Source organism: Desmodus rotundus, chromosome 2 (genome assembly GCF_022682495.2).
Source record: "Desmodus rotundus isolate HL8 chromosome 2, HLdesRot8A.1, whole genome shotgun sequence".
NCBI classification, from domain to species: domain Eukaryota; kingdom Metazoa; phylum Chordata; class Mammalia; order Chiroptera; family Phyllostomidae; genus Desmodus; species Desmodus rotundus.
In genome coordinates this window covers 46577960-46596478 of record NC_071388.1, presented here as the reverse complement: position 1 = coordinate 46596478, position 18519 = coordinate 46577960, and the positions used below count along the sequence as shown (strand labels likewise).

The window sequence follows — 18519 nt, the reverse complement described above, 5'->3', positions numbered from 1 at the left end:
AAGTAGTTGTAGTTCTTTTACAGAAAAAAGAATGATTTTCATAATTATTCTTACAGAGCATTGGAAAAATATAATTGAGAGAAAAACTGATAGAGGCACATAGAAACATATTTTAGTATAATTTGATAATACATAAATATAAAAGGATACCCAAATCATTTGCTTATAACAGGTTTCATTCTCTTATTTGCATAAGGAACCACATGGGTTATTTTGGATATGTCACTGGTGGTCCATGACGTCGTAGAGAAATGCAATTTACTAAGAGTAAAATTACAAATGGAAACTTACATTTTAGGAATACCATGTCTCTGTCAGTGTCACACGTGTGAAACAAGGCATAACCCCTATACATTTGTGGCGTGGTTTCCCCTAAGTCAGGGAATGTTATTCTGACTAGCGGGTGATCGTGGTGGAGCTATAACTATACTTAGTGTGAAGTTCTTGCTCTTAGTAGACACACTCAGCATAGAGAAAACCTAGCTTCTCCCTGTCTCCCTTTTTCCTAGATCTGTTCAATCGTAAACACCATTTGCCATTTACATAACATCCTCTCTCACAGTCAGTAGCATCAGATTGAAACGTGGAGTGAAGCCATGCTCCTTTCCAGTCCCCTTGTTTCCGGGTGGAACACCTCTATACCCGATGCCCCCTCTGACATTGCAGAGATTTGGCAACTCTTCTCTAGAACAGGCAAAATGACTAGTGTTCAAATTGGGTAAGGTAAAACAAGAAAAAGAACATTACCAGGAAGGACAGACATTTTTAGTGAAAAAGCATCAATCACTCTAAGAAGCCAACTGGTTTCATAAAAGGATGACCACTACAGCGGGGTGAGCCAGTAGCCATGTCTCCCCTCATCCCTAGTTTTTACAGTGGGCTCCTTGGATGGGAAGCAGAATGTGACTGCAATGGCATGGAAAGCATCTTCCAGAGCTTGGGCCCCTTTACTTCGATTGGGTGAGCCCAGGTAGGGTAGGAGATGATTTTATGATTAAGATGTCAGGAGTTCCGTGGAGAAAGACTAACTGGAGGTGTCTCACTTTCCCGAAGCAGAGACATATTCGAGTGAACCTGAAGCCAACTGACTTAGAAGGAAAGAGAGCGACTTGGCAAGTGCAATTTGCCAGCTGGTTGAGTCAGACGACACATTGAGAAAGATCTTTTTTGGAAGCTCGTCCTCCCTTCAACCCTTTTCCAAATACCGTGCACTGTCTACCTTATCCTCTGTACCTGGACCCTGGCCTATTGCCACACCTGGGAAAGAACCCATCTTTCCAGGCTGTGCTGCTGCTCCCTCAGACATATCTGTAGTTACAATGTCAGTGACAGAATGAGGAAAACAAAAGCCATTAAGTAACACGTGCTAGTATTTTTAGGAGTCAAAGTAAAGATGCTCTAAAGATCTGGCAAAGACATTTGGCACCCTAAGCCTCCAGGCCTCACAGCCAACACTTTTTCTTTAGTTTTCACTGATGTTAGCCTGAGAGATAGAAGGCAAAGAAATGTGCTGACATTCTAAACCCACCAATGCTTAGTTTATAAAACATGCAGATGACACATATCCTAATACGGACCCTAGCTCTATTCTCTTCAACAGTTTTTTTCCTGACTAAATGTTCCAATTGCATAAAGCATATATTCCCTTGAAGCAGAGTACAAGAAACCTCAGCAATATGCTGCCATCCAGTAGGATATAAATATAAAGTGGCTGTATCAGCAAGGAATGCTCAGGGAAGTGTTTGTAGCCCATTTCACGGTGCTTCTTGAGAGGGGATATTGGAAATGAGTGACTTTCTTCCACTTGGCAAGGTTTCCTTATCTCAGCACCTACCCCTGTAGACAGTGTGTTTTGAAGGCTGCACTATAGGGCTCTGGGTTCTGTGTGTACATACATATGGGGGAATAACGTTTGTGTTTCTCAGAATAGGCACTTTTTGAAGGCAGTAAATCTAAAAGTAAAGTTAATAGAGCCTATATTTAGGGCTCATCTTCTCACTTTGCTGATGTGTACGATGAGCAGAAGATCACAGATTCGAGTCAGTCTCGCAGAGGCCAGAGTCGGCAAATGGCTATATTCAGAGCTGGGGACATCTTGCCAACTCAACCGAAGCTGTTAAAAAGGCAGATTTGGAGAAGGTGCAATCGTTTTTCTCAAAGGTGACGGCACAGAAGGAGAAAAGCCTGCAACAAAGCCGTGAAATAAAAGCGTGCGTGTGCGGCTCCAAGAAAATTACTATCCTGAGGCTCGGCATCTCCATTTCACGGATGCTTCATGGCACAGCTTTGCTACCAAGCAGGTTCTTTCCTTCCTTTTTTTGGGTGCGTCTCATAATGCACATATTCCCACCAGAGAGAGAGCCCCAAATCTGTTACACTAATGATAAAGATGACATTGAAAAAACAAAACAAAACAAAAAGCCAGAGTCAATCGTTGCATAGATGGCACGGTAAACGTTCAATGCTACACTCAGCTGTAAGGTTTTGCATCTGAGTTTAAATTTTCATTTAAGGCATGTTAAATCACACAATAATCTCATACATGCTAAGGAATCAGACAAGCCTGTGTCATCTTCGGTTCTATTTGCTCTTTGATATGTTTCCTGGAAAAGGAGGGCATAATTCAGATTCTAGGTAGGGAATATTGACTTCATTTAATAAGGAAATAATTCTTGGATAATTTGCTCATCAGCTTTCCCAAGGGAATAAGTGGGCAGTAAAAGAAAGTAGTTTAAAACTGATTTTGCAACTACTTCATTACAAACTGTTGGTGACAAGATCTAGTTTCCAGGCATCTAAATCTCTTTCATCAAGGATACACCTCAGCCAAGTTCCATGGCTAGCACTGTCTACATCAGTTTCAAATTGCTGCCTGGTGAGGGAGGTGTAAGGTATTGTAACTCTTTTTGGTAATTTCACCTCATATGCTGATGTACTTGATAGTCACATAAAAACTAAGCAGAGAGTATATGGAATTAATGTAAAATGCAGCCACTGCCCACATATCAAGTCACCTTTTACTATCTGAAAGTTAAAATATGAAGTCATTCTTATTGTTGGTATGTCAATGATAAAAATCTCTTTTCCTCTCAAGTCTGTGTTTGAAGGAATGAAACACATTGGCAGGTTCATCATCACCTGGCTAGGCTATTCTCCTACTTCTGGTTTATTGTTATTACTAAATGATCATCCACTGCACCAAATGAGAAAAAACTGGCTTTTTTCTCCCTTATACATAAGTCTTCCAAGGGGGAGAAAAAAAAGAAAGAAGAAATGTATCCAAGAAAATCTAGCTCTCCTTATTTTGCATTTTCTAAACTAGTTCAGAAGTGGAGTTAAATAATTTTGTGAGGAAAGACATTCAGGCCCAATATTTGCTCTCTCTTGCTGAGGAAATGGAGTCGAGAAAGTGACTATTAATCCTACGCCTCAGTGTGAACGAAAGTGGCAACACAATACATCAACAACAGTCTAAGAATAGTTCTTTACCCTTCTCCCAACAGATAAAAATATAAAAAGGGAATCAAGCAGGAGAGAACTACCTTGGTTTCCAACTCCATCTCAAATTGCTTTGGAATATTTTAAGAGATAATTGGATCCATACAAAATTTAAATAACTTTTCCTTTTTGGCAGCCACAAAAAATGGGTCAGGTCTAAGAATTATTAATTTTCTGGCCTGAAAAACCCTGTGTTTGAAAAACAAGATTTCTTTTTTGAAGGATCAGCTTTCTTGGAGATGTTTGTGTGTGCGTGTGGATGAGTGTGGGCATGTGGGCATGCACACACACACACACAAGGGTGTGTGTTCCCTGGACAACACAATTATATTTCCCCTAAATATGGGGGACCATATTGTGTAGAATAAAGGAAGAACAGTTTTGTTCATAATTTTCTTTACATTATGTAAAGATAAACCAGTGTATGGGGCTCCTTTTATTTATTTGTTTTAAAGGGCTGCTTTTTTGTGTCTACTGCCTCACTGTCCTGTTATGTCCTCTACTAAGATGTCACACGTTCCACCCAAGTGAGTCTCCACTCGGGTGTACTCACCCGGATAATTCTGCAAAGTCCTCAAAATGCATCTTCTATTAATCCACTGCTGGGTGGGGGTACTCCACCTACTCTACAAGAATTGTTTTCCAATCCATCAGCCATAACATTGATCGAACCTCACACACGATGAGGCCCCTTTCCAGACTCTGACTGTTGCCACGTCAGCCAAGGTTACTACTCTCCTGGCTGGGCTGGCCCCTCCTGCATTTCCCAGGTGTGAAGATTGGACAGAGGTGAGAGGCCGTTTGTTATTTAGCTTGGCCTTCACTAATCCCTGGGAATAAACAGATAGATGTTGAGACTGGCTTGATGGATGATGAAGTCTAGGGAGGAAAAATGCCTAGAAAGCATATTAGATAAAACCATTTTAAAGGTTTCCTGCAGTAGATTTTACTCAGATGAATAAAGAATATTTTTCAATCAGAGTTAAAGATTTTAAACAAAAGCCAGACAATTATAAGAAAAAAATGAGATGAAATAAAAACCCAAGAGCGCACACTAAAAGGCACAGCTTCCTGAGGGATGCAGGTGAAGAGATAGAATGGCCAGCTGTTGATGTGCTGTGTAGAGCAGCTTCTAGAATAACACAGAGGCTTCCCAGTACGTGTCCTGGAAACGCACAGTACCGAAGTCTTGTGATAGGGCACAGATCATAAAGTTACAGCGGCCCAGGGAGCCCAGTCTATCCAATGGCAAAGGCCAAATCTCAGAATGGTAATCCGTCCCCTAGTATTTGTTCGTGGACGTTCCAAGGTCATGGGTTGTTTGGCTGGTTGGGAAGCACCTGATGCAGTGGCACACACTTGGTGAGCCTCAATCAATGTGAACTGAGAGAGAGTAACATGCATTGTTTACCTACAGCAGTTTCTCCCGCTGCGGGGCTTACACTGCAGTGCACAGGAGACACTTGTCTTAAGGATACAGTCACCCGTGCACTCCACTGAATTCTAAATGATGGGATCTCCGTTGATATTCTGAACCTCACAGTCCCAGAGAGTTTTTCAGTTAATGTAAAGTAAACCAGCTGTCTCTGGGGAAATTTGCTGCAGCGCGCCTCGCTGCCGCTGTTGCTTATTCTTCACCGTGGCCCTTCCTCGTTGACTTCATCACAGTGCTGATCAGACAGATACCTGGTCCTTTCCCGCAAGTTGCCACACTGTGCATGCAGCTCTGTGGTCTCCGACAGTGCACACGTGGGTTTGCTCCCTGACAGCTAAAGGGCCTATGTGATTTCCTTGGATGCCATGGAATGGGAGGAACTTCAGTCTGTGAGAGGCTTACATTGTGCTCTGGTATTTTGTGCCAAGCTTGGCCACTGAAGAGACCAGTGGACTTGCAAGACCGAGTACATCCCCAAATCTGCCACTTACCAGCTGCATCACTCTTGTATCAAGTCACTTAACAATTCTGAGCCTCAGCTTTCTCTTCTAGGATACAGCTATTAATAACCGTCCTCCCAGGGCTGCTTTACATGTGAAAGAAGTTTGTTAGCTCTCTTAGGAATTATTGTTTTAGACCTCAGAAAGCCACCCCCAGGTCCTGCCCAGGAGACTGATGACACGTTCTGCTGATAGGCTCTCTGGTTCAAGACTGGGCTGGAAGAAGCCACAAGCCTTGTCCTCCCAGAGGCCAGACAGTACAATGGAAACTATGGAAACTAAATAGTAACCCAGGGCAGTAAGAAAAGAACTTATACCTTTCTACATAAAACCGTAATGTACTATGTCTCCTTTCTCCAAGAACAATTTCCTTTTGCACAACCAGAAGTAATGAGTTTTGACAACACCACTGTCTTTTGCTTTTGATTTTTGCCTTGTTAGAAATAGAGATCACACACTGACACTTCCCAATATTGTAAGATCGCTATCAGCAGGCCAGGTAACTAGATGTACAGTTCCTGGGATAGTTACCGGGGAAAGGCATATAGCTATACAACAACTGACAGAACCATTTGTCTTTTGAATAAAGAAGGAAAGAAACAACAAAAATGTCATAAACTCTAAACCTGACCTTCACAAGAGCCTTCACTAGTTTTAAGACTTTTTAAAGAAGATTTTTATAATTTTTAGCTAAAATCCAAAGATGTTATTTTAAAAGCAACATGCTGCCAAAAGCAAAAGATATATTTTAAGTAAAAATGGAAGGATGAAGCAACATTTAATTTTGTACTAAAGACGAGTTTTGTGTGGCACCAAGGAGAACATCAGCCACAAAGGCTGGTGCTGTGCTGGTCGGAGCCGGGGCGGGGGTGGGGATACTTAGAACAAAGTGTGACAGCGGAAATGGAAGACCTTAAGAAGTAATGAGCTCATTGGTACAGGTGATGTTTAAGCAGAGTCTTTATTATTGCTCAGTCATTAATCTGTAAGGGAGCTTCAACACAATGGAATAGGTGACCGTGGAGTCCTTTCTAATTGTAGACCTAGAAGCAACAGGAAAGTAGAGGTGCCTTGCTCATTCTCTTGTGGGAGTTCAAAAGACGAAGAGTGCTTGCTGCAAGAGTGAAGTATGTAGCTATGAGCCACTCAAACCGCACATTGTGAATGTTATAAATAAGGCTTCCTTTTCATACTGTATGCGTTGCATTACATTTTGGCCACTCATCCTGTTTTTCAATTATGAAGAAATGAAAAAGCAAATAAAAATTGAATTAGGCTTCCTCTATGCTTTTTCCTTCCCACTGACCCTGCCTATCTGGAAGCTTTTTCTCCTGGTAAGGAAGTTCCAGAATCTGTGGTACTTAAAGCAGAGGGTCTTGTCTAATGCAGCCTCTGCTTTCCTGTTGTTTCTGGTGCCCTGAATAGTCTTCCCTCAATTCTAAATCAGTCAACACATCAATTCAAGGTTTCGTACCAGATTTTACTACTTCATGAAGCTTTACTGATGCCAGGGGGAAGAATTACTCTTCCTGACACTACAGTCCTTCCTATGGAGCACCAATGGAACCTGTTTGATCTGATTGCAGTTGGCCTGAATCAAAGAAACTTAGGGCCTGATTCTCTTACAGTGATTATTAAATTAAAGAAATGAGTACGGTATAAAGATGTTAGAAAGATAAATATAAAGAGAAAATATGGACCTCTAAGGATAGTTCCTAATCGATCATATGGAAAAGCTATTCACTTGGTCTAAATTGCAACATCTCTGGATATAAACATTTGAACAGAGAAGAATGAAAGTGAATCTCCAAACAAATCAGCCAGTAAATGTTTATGTTGAATCTGTAAAGAATCCAGGAAAAAAGAATTGAAGCGACTTCATGAACATTTCCAAGAAGTGGGAGTGTCATGCATGGCATACGTACTAACTCACTTCTTGTTTCCAGAATGACTTTGATGTTGGCAACATCAAAACCAGTACGAGACACGAAGTTTTGTACACATCTGTCCTCATCTAGCCTTCTCTCTCCTGGGTTTGAGTCCCTGAGGGAAATTGCCACATTCAATATCAGCTTCCTTTGGGTAATTCAAATTCAATTTACTTTCAACCCTGAAAAAAATATTTTAACCTAGCTTGAACCAAAGCTATTGCTACGTTTCACCGAGTAGATTGAAATAACATTAGAAAATATTTTGGGGTCCAACAGTTCAAAGAAAAAGCAGACAATTAATTGGCCTTGACATCCTGTCAAAAAATGAGGGAAAATTGAAAGAATTATTGATATCTGACCAAGAGGCAAACATTTAGCCATTAGACTTGTTTTGTGTAGCCCTAGAACCAGATTTATTAGTGTTGTTGGAGACTTCTGTACATTAATCAGAAACAAAGAGCAAAGATTTGAGTAATATTTTGTTAACATCAAGGGGAAATGTCACTGAGTTTAGTAAAAATACATCTTCCACACAACTTTCCCCCTTACATGTTGGATAACTAAAATAAAGTCACACCTTTTTGGAACAAGAGCCAGGAAAGTAAAATAGAGAAAGGAATAAGTGTCTGTCCTTTCAATATTGAAGGGAACATATGCCACTTTACATTTAATTTTCCGTGTTTGCAACTCAGAAGAGAAAAGAGGTACAAATCCACCACAGTGTAGCTGTTAGGCACAACGCAGAAAAGAGCTTTGCACGGAAGAACCACAAATCAAAACTACTACTTGTGCTCACCAGGTAAATACATTGGAAAGGAATAAAACATTGTATGAACAGAGAAATCTCTAACCTGCAGGGTGTAGTGCAGTTTATCTAAAAATATGTCAGAATATGCATCACCATCTCTCAGAAAGAGGCGAGCGAGGCCCTGCTCTCTGAGGGGATAAGAGGTCAGGCGTCACCAAGTTTCTGGTGTAGCTGTGGCCAGGCATGGAAGCCGGCAGCAGCTGTCATTTTACTCTTTTCCGACAGAGGAAAAATCGATGGTTAGCCACAGTGCCTTTTAAATATCTCATTAACTTGGGAATATTTACCTCCTTAAACAATCGCGATTGCTGCTCCCTAAACCCCTATGAAAATTCTCAGTTACACTCTACAAGAACGGTGTGTTGCCATAGTTTTAATCGTAGACTCTCTCTCCTCTAAAATTTCTCCTTCTGCTCCTGAATCACACTCTTCTTGAAGACAGGTTAACAAACAAACAAACAAACAAACAATACTTTGCCTACATATCAAAATGAAATACTCACTGGGCCTTTTCATTAATTCTTGGCAATTTCATTTATGTATTGAATTAAGTATTATATATTGTTACTATGTTGTACCTTCCTCCTAGTGATTCCTCTCCAAAAGGAAAATCAATGTCAACCTTGTGAAGACGTATAGAAGCTGAAAGTGAGGATAAAGAGCAAAAATGGAAACACAGTCCTGGAATTATAAGCTTTTTCCCAACAAACCAACGAAAGGACACAGAGGGCACATGCATATTCTTATCAGTATTAGCCAGAGTTCAAAAGAATCTCAGACCCAAGTTCTAACAAAATACTTCAATGAGAGACCCAGACTTGTTGTTCTTAGGTTGCTTTTATAAAATATTAAGATTTAATATCACTGTCATGGGCGAAATGCTGATATGTATAAAAATTCCAGACAGACAATAGTTTCTCCTTGCCATAATAAAAATTATCAAGTTTCAGTGGAGTAAAATAACATGCTACCACTAAAAATTATCATTGTTTCGTTAGTCAAAAATGCTTTAGATTAAAAAAAAACCCGAGTCTCAGAAAGATCACTTTCCATTTAGCTGAGAAAATGAGGGCAGTCATTAATGAATTTATCAAGAACTCTATGATCTGAATCTCTGATGAACTCTCATTAAAATAAAACCCAAAGACTCTATTATCTCATCTCATTTTAGAAATAAACACAATCTGGGAGATATACCCTTGAAAGAAAGGGTTTATGGATGCCACATGTATTTTGTGGTAGCCTTCTTCCCTTATTATGATCATAATATCATAAGGACCATAATGCACTGATTTGTTTAAGAAAAGCTGAAGCAGGATAGCATTAATAGGTATGATGCAAAGGAGGGAGGAAAGAAAGCAAGAAAGAAGGAGAAAAGAGGAGGGAGAAAAAGAGGAAGTGAGAGAGAGATTAAGAATTCTCATCAAGCTGCACAGCCTTAATCAGATAATCTTTTAAAGGTTTGAAATTGTATGCTAACCAAATAACAGCCTCCTGAGAAAAAATTCAGTCTAGTTATCTGTCAGGTAGATAACTTGACCTCAAATGTTCGGGGTTGCCCTGTAGTGGCTCAGAACTAGGATTCTAAACGTGTTCTGTCCACTATTTAATTAAAAACAACACCACCACACAAACCAAAAAACTATGGCAATTTTAAAAAGTAGATATGCTGAATGGCTGTTATAGGTTCAAGGTGAAGTCCTGTCTTCATTATCTGACTAAAACCAGAGTAAGACTAAACATAATCACTAACAACACCCAATACATCACCTTGTGGCCATTAAGAATGTTTCCTCAATTTAAGACTCCATAAGGCACTTCCAAGACACAATGGAGAAAAGAAATGCTATCAGAATAGCTTAAGATGAAGAGTTCAGACCTCTCTGGATTTTGCTGGACTTTTCTGGTGAGTATATCTTTGAGCTGTGGGGATTAGTATTTAGGCAGTAGATGCTTCAGTGGAGAACTCCTAGTAGTGTAAAGATTCTTTGAAAATAAGGCACATATGTATGTTGCTCTCTGATTGTTTCCCACGAAAGTGCACCAAAAGAGCAATCTCAGGAAAGGGAGTCGAGGAACATTTCACAGAGGTATATCTTTTTCAGTCTCCTGGTTGTCTACAGATGGCTAAAGCAGGGTATGGAACATGCTGTCATATTTCATAACACACATGTACTGTAGCTCGAGGCAACAGATGGACAATCGCTTGTTTAAACTACAAATGTGAAATCCTAAGGTAGTATAGCAATATTTCTAGAAATGTATATGGAGAAAAAGCCTTTCCAAGCCAAGAGGAATGGTGAGAGGCTGTGAGGTTACATCAGTTTTTCCCTGATCTCCCTAGCAGCTGCCGGAATTTCCCCAACACCCTTCAAAACTTGATAATGGAGGCTTCAGGGGGCAGCTGACACAGATTTGACTAGAGACACCCAAACCGTATCAAATAGAAATAACACTGTTATTCCTGGCTGGTTCACATTAATAGGATTTTCACTAACTAGGAAAACTGTTAGAAGATGTGTTTTCAGAGCCCTTTCTGTATTCCATGAAACCCTCTACGACAGCCCCACGGAAGTGTTCTCTTTCTTCCTCTGAACCCAGATAAAAATACTTGTCTAAATGCAGAGTTTTATAGACTTTAAACGTCACCACAAGCATCACTAGAGGATCTTTCATAGCGAGAAAACAATTACAGTGTTGGGAATTCCACGACATCAATCAGCATATACACAACGAGGGAATTTTGATCAGGGAAGTTGTTCCTACAGAAATAATTTGTCAACGACAAGAAAAAGAACCCAGGTGTCTGAGCTGCAGAGATTTCCAGCATCTCAAAGCATTGATGCCTTATGCTGGAACACAGGACTTATTTTTAAATTTTAAAGGCAATTTTGTTTGCACATTAGACTCCGCATTGAGTCAGCATGAGCTGGGATCCAGGCAATGAAGAACTCTGATATTGAAGAGGTCTGCAGAGCCCGTGGCAGAGTGGGTTGTTTTCCTTTTTCCGTGTCTCTCATGTCACACAGAATTAGCAAGTATTTGTGTTCTGGACAATTTTTAAAACCAGGATAACCACAATTTTTCTCTAACAGACTCTATGATTTTTTCCATGATTTATGAATTTAAATGTCATCAATTAAGACAATATATCAAAAGATAATAGAATTATAAATCATTAAGGCAATATGATCTTTAAATCTCTGTTACAGGCAACATTTCATGTAACTAAAACAGCAAAGAGTGATTTGGCATTGTTTAAACCAAAAGATTAATAGAAAAGATAAGAAAGCAATATAAATCATATATTTAAGAAATCCTGGAATAAAATATTGTAGGATCCTTTCCTTATTATACCTTGTGAAAGAAAAAAAAATCTAAATCTAAATATTTCTGCATATGTATGTGTGCACATTCATTATTATATAAAAGTATAGTAAGTCTATATTTAAAAAGATTTACTTTAAAAATCTTTGGTAAAGATACTCTGTGAGGTTGTGATAAAAATGCACTATAAAGACTGTAAGCAAGTAGTATCCTGGCAATGCCACAGTGATGGCCTGTGACAGTATTTTCTTATAACTTGCTTTTTTTTTCTGGCTTGTAAACATTCAGTTACATAAGGACTTAAATGTAACAAACAAGTAGAATGTTATTGCATTTCATAGTATAAATATTTCATAAATTCTTCCTTTTTCGGCAAAATTTATAATAATATGACTGCTATTCAAGAGATTAAATTCACCTCTCAATAAATTGGGCTCTTTGCTTTTGGCCTAAAAATAGTTTTTCCCAAGCATTTCACACAAAACAAAGTTACTGAGGCAATTCAGACTATATCCTCCTCCCAATTGTCTCACAGCCAGTGCTTTCTGAGGTCATCAGCTTGGTTTGGCCTTTAATTTGGAAGACAGAAATTCAGAGGCCCAATCGCCCTTGTACCCTACAATCCACATGCTGCCCGAAGTGAATCCCATTGTGTTTCACATTATGAGAAACCTAAGATCAAAGATAAGAGTACTAAGGTAAGAGGAGGACAGTGGTAAAAAAAAAACAAATAAAACCTTTAAAAAGCTACAACTTTGCTGGTTCTAAAACGAAACTGTTTGGTGACCAAAGCAAATGAGCCACAAATTAACTTAGATGAGCAATAGTGACCACAGACTTGAAAATTTCTTATTGAAAAAATAGAATCATTTTTATGATTATTTTTACTAAAGTGAAATAAATTTAATTGGAATTCCTGAGGCAAGGGTTGCAATTCAAAACATGCCCAAATATTTTTTTCATTTCTGTTCTGGGTGTTAAAAAATAAAAATTAAAAAAATTAGTCTAAAAAACTGACTTATCATTTTATAATGATGAAAAATATATTTGTGGAACCAAGGAAGGGGAATGTAACTATATTTGTTATATCTGATTTCTTAAACTAGGTGTTACATAGATAGGAATTCATTATATTATTATGTATACTTTTGTGCATATTTAAAATATTTCATAATTTAAAAGCATATATGTGTGGAAGATTTGAAGAAAGGTTTAAGAAATCGCTATCCAAAATACTTAGTTTAAAAAAATGGCAACCTGCCATTATTAAGGTAAGTGTCTTCCTTAAAAGAAAGACATTAGGACCTAATGAATTATGGTTCTGCAATTGGCAAACATTCATTTCACTGCCCAACAGAGTTTGAATAAAGATTCCAGGCAGAAACTCTGTATATTTTTAACTCAGAAAAGGGAATTTTTCCCATGATTGTCTTTGAAAGTGTGGCATAAATGTCACATCAATGACATGACAATGTCTCCCGTAATATGTATTTTAAGTTGCAGAAGAGTAAGAGAATAATGAAACTGTGGTTTCACAATTTTTTCAAGTTTTTCTGTCTTTTTAAACTAAACAAAACTCTACAATTTTATTTTATGTGCCCTGATTTGCAATTATCAGGGGAAAAGGACCTGGGCTAGGGGGCTGGGGGATTCACTGCTCTTTAAAGCTATCTTTCACTAGACAAAAAGTCAGTTTTGGTAGTCATGTTTAAATATTAGAAAAAAAGCAATATTTCTGATATTAAAACTGTGGCAATATAGAACAATTTTATGTTCTACAGACAACCAAGTTTGTACCATGTCTAGTAGTATGGAAAAGGGAAATCTTAGGGTAATATTGTGGGATAATAATGGGCTTTTCAAACATACCTCCCCGAATGTTTTCTCAGCATACCCCATCTGTAATTTCTTAAAAAAAAAAAAGATTGAAGTTTGGATCTCTCTCACTAACATCTGTTTTCAAAATGAGTGTTTTTCCACTGGTCACTATAGATTTTGAATTTGGGTGGTTACAAATTTGGACTTGTTTTAAACTGTGTAATTTACAGCTTCAATTCTTTATAGCCTAACATATAAATTGTGCATTTTTTCCAAGGGACATGACCAGTTTACAGCCACAGGAAGACATACTTTTTAATACACAGACAAAGAATGGCTATCCTTTGCGATCCCAGGCAACACGGGTGTGATAGGATGGAGGCACATCAAGCCTAAAAGAACCTGTGAGTTGGCTGACTCACTCAGGAAAATCTGCGTGACAGCAAATACCACACTAAACAGGCCATTCAACCAGATGAAAAGTGAGACAAACGGGGATTAAAAGTTACGGGAATGCAGAAGTGAATGGGATGGAGCATAATCCGTGCAAAAATGTGGAAGTCTGTGGGAACAAAGACCCATTAATGTCCTACATAATTAAATGTGAAATGTGTAGTTGGCTAAGAACTTAAAAAGAAATCTCATAATCTATGTGTTTCTACAGAAAGGTTACTACTACGTGAAGAATAGAGATCATTCCATAGCTTGATGGCCTTTCTTCTATTTTTCTATTGCTTTTCTTCTTCTTCTTTTGTGTGTGTGTTTCATTCTTCTCAGCGCCACCCACTAACCAGCTGAAAGGGCCACTGAACTCAAAGGTCAGTGCTAGCCTTGGCGGTCAGCACTCTGATGCGGGCGGAGTTGCAGGTCTTGCAGAGGATGTGCCCATCCAAAGGGTAGCAGCCTTGGTTGTCTCCTTCAGACAGGAGACCGCCACAGTCCTAGAAAAATAAAGACAGACGGATATGATGTAAGTGAAAACGGAAACTACATATGTAAAGATCAAACTCCTTAGCTTTCCATTCAAGGCCTCCAAAATGTGGCCACTTACCTTTCTACTTCATATACCACCAGGTCCCAGTGTATAATACGCTAAGTGCTGAATAAAACTGAATTAGTTATTAAAGACATATATTTCAAAAAAGGGTAAAATAACCCTCTTAAGGTCACTTGGTAGGAAATACAGGTCCAGGAAAGAACAACCCAAACCTTGGGGACCTCAAATGGTAGTGTTATTGTCTAACCCATATAACAATAGCAAAAACAAAAGAAAAATAAAACAGATCCCTAACTATTAATTCACTGCTACCCTTTTTCATCAGTGCAGGGACGAAATCTCTCGGCCGTTTCTGGACAGAGGCAAAGCTATAGAATGACTCCTGCGAAGCAGAAGGGCCACCAATGGGCCCTGCATACTTACTCCAGTTGTAGCAAAAATAAAACCCTAAGGTTTGTGGGGAAGGATGATTTGTTGTGCTGTCCGAAGGAGATAAGAAAGTGCAGAGGGATGAGTGCTGGGCTGGGAGGTAGCCCCCTTGCTGCTGACACTGCCATGTCCCTGCAGGTAAGGCCAGTTGCCACTCTGAAAATCATTCCTGCATTTCCTGCCTTACCAAGCTGTTGGGAGGATCAAAGAGGAAAGGGATGTGAAACGTACTTTGAAAAAAATGTGAAGAGGACATAACTGTAAAGAATTTTATTATTGTTCCTAGCACCTCTGTGAGTTCATTTTGGAAAGTCTTAAATAATTCAATGTTGGCCCTTTCAGAGAAAACAGAAGTTTCTTTAGGAAAAAATGCAGTGCTTCCGCTAAGGGTGTGTGCCTTTGCTAATTTCAGTAGACACTCTTTTAAAAGGCCACGATTGCTGCATACCTCGCCTCTGCCATCTAGCATGACAGAACTGTCATTGGGGCTCACGTCTGCATTTGACAAAGAATGAAATTTAAGTTCAAAAAGGGTGTCGCCTGAGATGCAATGGCAACCGCAACAGGAGCCCCAGCTGCGCTTCCCAGCAAGGTCGTCATTACCAAAATGAACAAGCAGATATTTCGTAGCTCTGGAAGCACTCAAGAAACTGAGTAGTGAAACCAAGTTAAGTCTTTTAGCCACAACAGAAAGGAAGAAGAACAATTCATAAATGACATGGTTTTAAGGATTTAATGAGGTAACTTCTACAGCTACTCGGGCACGCTGAAGAGCCCCGAGTCGACCACAGTGTTGGAACCACCAAGGCCTTGAATCTTAGAGCCCAAATGAGTCATATGGGCACCCTGGATGATTTCATTGTAGAGGGGGGGGGGGTGAGGAGCAGAGAAGGAAATGATTTGTCCAGTGTGATGCAGCGACTAGAACAATGGCCTCCCCTCTTCCAATTCAGTGTTTTCCCCACTTTATAGTTTTGTTTCTAAAGAAACTCTCAGCATTTTAAAGAAAACTAATTTGTGCAGCTATTGTTTAATCTGGAAGGAGGAAAGGTATGTTTCATGCACCTCTTAGCAAGAAAACAAAACCATTTAAAACACAAAGCCTACTGGTATGTGTGTGAAGAATGTCAGGAAGCCTTTCTTCTTCGAGCCTCAGTTTCTCCATCTGTAAAATGATCTCTAAAGTATCCGTGAGCTCTTACACACGCATGGTTCAGGTCAACTTTAAATGTGATGACTGGCCATTATTGTTCCTTTTTGGTCATAAAACCTTGTATAAAAGCTGGTTGTTTTTACTATCTTTTCTCATGTTAAGGCAATTTGCGTTCTAGGAGAAAATGAAGCTCAGTGCATAAAACAGGTGGCTGGTTATGGCTAAGGCAGCAAATGGGATGAATGTCGTTCCAGAGAGCTAGCCTGGGTCTTGGGAAGATCTTCCTAGTGGGAGTAGGTGAGCCAGTCTCATGAAGATGCAGTAATGAGAAGTACATATTATCCCTCAGATGTAAGAGGGAGCTGAAACTGCTGAACTCAGGAGATCTAGCAGAAAATAGAAAAAGTGCTTCAATAGAGGAGGTCTGGTTAACTTACAGAACCAGGGTAAAAAAAAACATTTTAAAATCACTTTCTGAAAGGGATTTTAGACCTTTTAAGACCTGGACTATAGGGACTTGCTGCCCTTTGCAGTATAAATGACTACATGTCCCTTGGGCAAGAAGCCTTCCTTGTCACTTCCAGCTGGGATTATAGCATATATATATATATATATATATATATATATATATATATATATATGTGTGTATATATATATATATATATGTGTGTATATATATATATATATATATATATATATATATTCCCATGGCACCTCATGTATAACCTTCCTATAGCTCTTAGTCACCTGACCTCTTGTGCGAAGTACTCAGTCAGTACTTGCAAACTAATGAGTCTCCATGACTTTGAACATGAAGTTCCAATCCCTCAGAAAGTAATACATTTTTATCCTTCTAAATGGGAGACAGTGGTACCTTTGCCTACAGGAATATCAGAGCCAAAGTTGAAGATTCAGTACAGTAATAATAACAATAAAATAATAACAACAATAACTTTCCCCACTAATTTAGCTCTTTACGATTTACAATGTCCTTTAATATGCAATTTTGCATTTTAGTCATACAGCCATATTTGGGAAAGATAACAATGACTCCTTTTTGGAAATCATTCTTTCCAAGACTTTGGAAAGAGTGACAGAGTTTCGCATTAAATGCCCATGTCAGATCTAAAACCCAAGTCCCATGAACACAGGCACTAGGGGCTGTCCCAGATTTACTAACTGCTGTGTTTATGAAAACCGGGCCCTAATGGGCCTTTCGATGCCTGCCATGCAGCACTTGGGGGTGCAGACCACCGACCTCACAGCGGTAGCAGTGAACGTGGAAATCGCGATCCAGAGCCACAATCCGGACAGTCTCCTCCTGGCCCGGGGCTGGCATGATAGGCTCCTTGCACACTGAACACCGGGGGGCAAATTTCCTGAAAACAAAGAGATAGTTTTGGTCCAATACTGAGCACAGACTATGACTAAGAGGTAAGACACAAAGATTAAAATAAAAGGATAACAGGTGTAAACGAAGAGGTCATCTGATCTACCATTCTGTGACCTTGAGCCAGTCATTTTCCTTCTCTGGGTCTGCTTCCTCAACCCTAAAATAAGGGACTTAGACTCGGTGATTGTTGAGGTCCCTGCAGATCATAAATGATGTTGGGAGAGGTGGGGGAATGTGTGAATTGCTTATGCATGAGAGCACCTCCGAGCTACTGGCCATGCGGTAGGTGTGGAATTTACCTGTGCACAGATCCCAGACCCAAACCCTGGGACTGCCAGAGGGGAGAACAAAAGTCCTGGAGGGCCCTGCTTGTCTCTGCCATTTGCTCCTAGGCTTTTGTATGCGTTCCCCAGGCCTGACCTCACTGTTCTGAGCCTGGTAACTTTGCCTCATTTCTACTTATTAGAGTCTCTTTCTTTGAAACGTGCCTCAGATTCTGAGAATCTATTTTTTGAAACAGCAGAAGTTAGTGAATTTAAATATCCTTTACACCAAACTTACTATGGCCAAACCTGCACTTCTTACATTTTGGTTGTGTTAAACTTTTGTTTGAAAAAAAGGTTAAAAAGTTGTCAAGTTCTTTATTCTTTAAAGGATTACAACACGTCTGAACACATATATACTTACATCTACAACACACACACATACATCATTTTGAGGTTAACTGTTGGTGAGCAACTTCGATATTTATTAATATCGTCATATTCTTTATTATGACTGCTAGTCCTAACCTTTTTTCTCATAACAAATTAATAGGATGCAAAAGTAGGCCATGTATCCATCTACATATTCTGGAGATTAGGGGTGGTATTTGTGAAGGTGTGAAATGCGATATGGTTTGAAATGGACATAGATAAGAAATGAAAAAAATTTAAAAAGAGAAAAACGGACTATGCAACTCCATTTATTCACAGTAATTTTTTTAAAGATTGATGATGTTAAAATTTTATTTATTTGTGGTAAGACTTAAAAAGAAATAATGATAGTAATCTAATGCTTTACAGAGCACTTTATGGTTGTCAAAGCATTTTTACATATATTATGCTCAATATGTAATACATATTAATTTTCCTGGCAGCACTCAAAAGGCATCTGTATGGCTGCAACCTAAATAAATATGAATTAAGCAGCAGATCAATTGATTGCTATGAAAGAAAAATTAAAAGGACC

At 39.1% G+C, this 18519-nt stretch overlaps 1 protein-coding gene across 11 annotated transcripts in view; it reads right to left on the bottom strand.

Annotated features, from left to right (window-relative positions):
* Positions 1 to 786: 786 nt before the first annotated feature.
* The window catches only part of LPP (LIM domain containing preferred translocation partner in lipoma), a 633676-nt gene continuing 615943 nt past the window's right edge, over positions 787 to 18519 (bottom strand). For all 11 annotated transcript variants that reach the window (XM_053918206.1, XM_045199196.2, XM_053918208.1 and 8 more), the window contains 2 exons: positions 17155 to 17275; positions 787 to 14258 (listed from right to left, as the gene is read on the bottom strand). In XM_053918206.1, coding sequence (XP_053774181.1) covers positions 14130 to 14258; positions 17155 to 17275 — 250 coding nt within the window. In that variant the 3' untranslated portion in view covers positions 787 to 14129. The remainder of the gene's footprint in view (positions 14259 to 17154; positions 17276 to 18519) is intronic.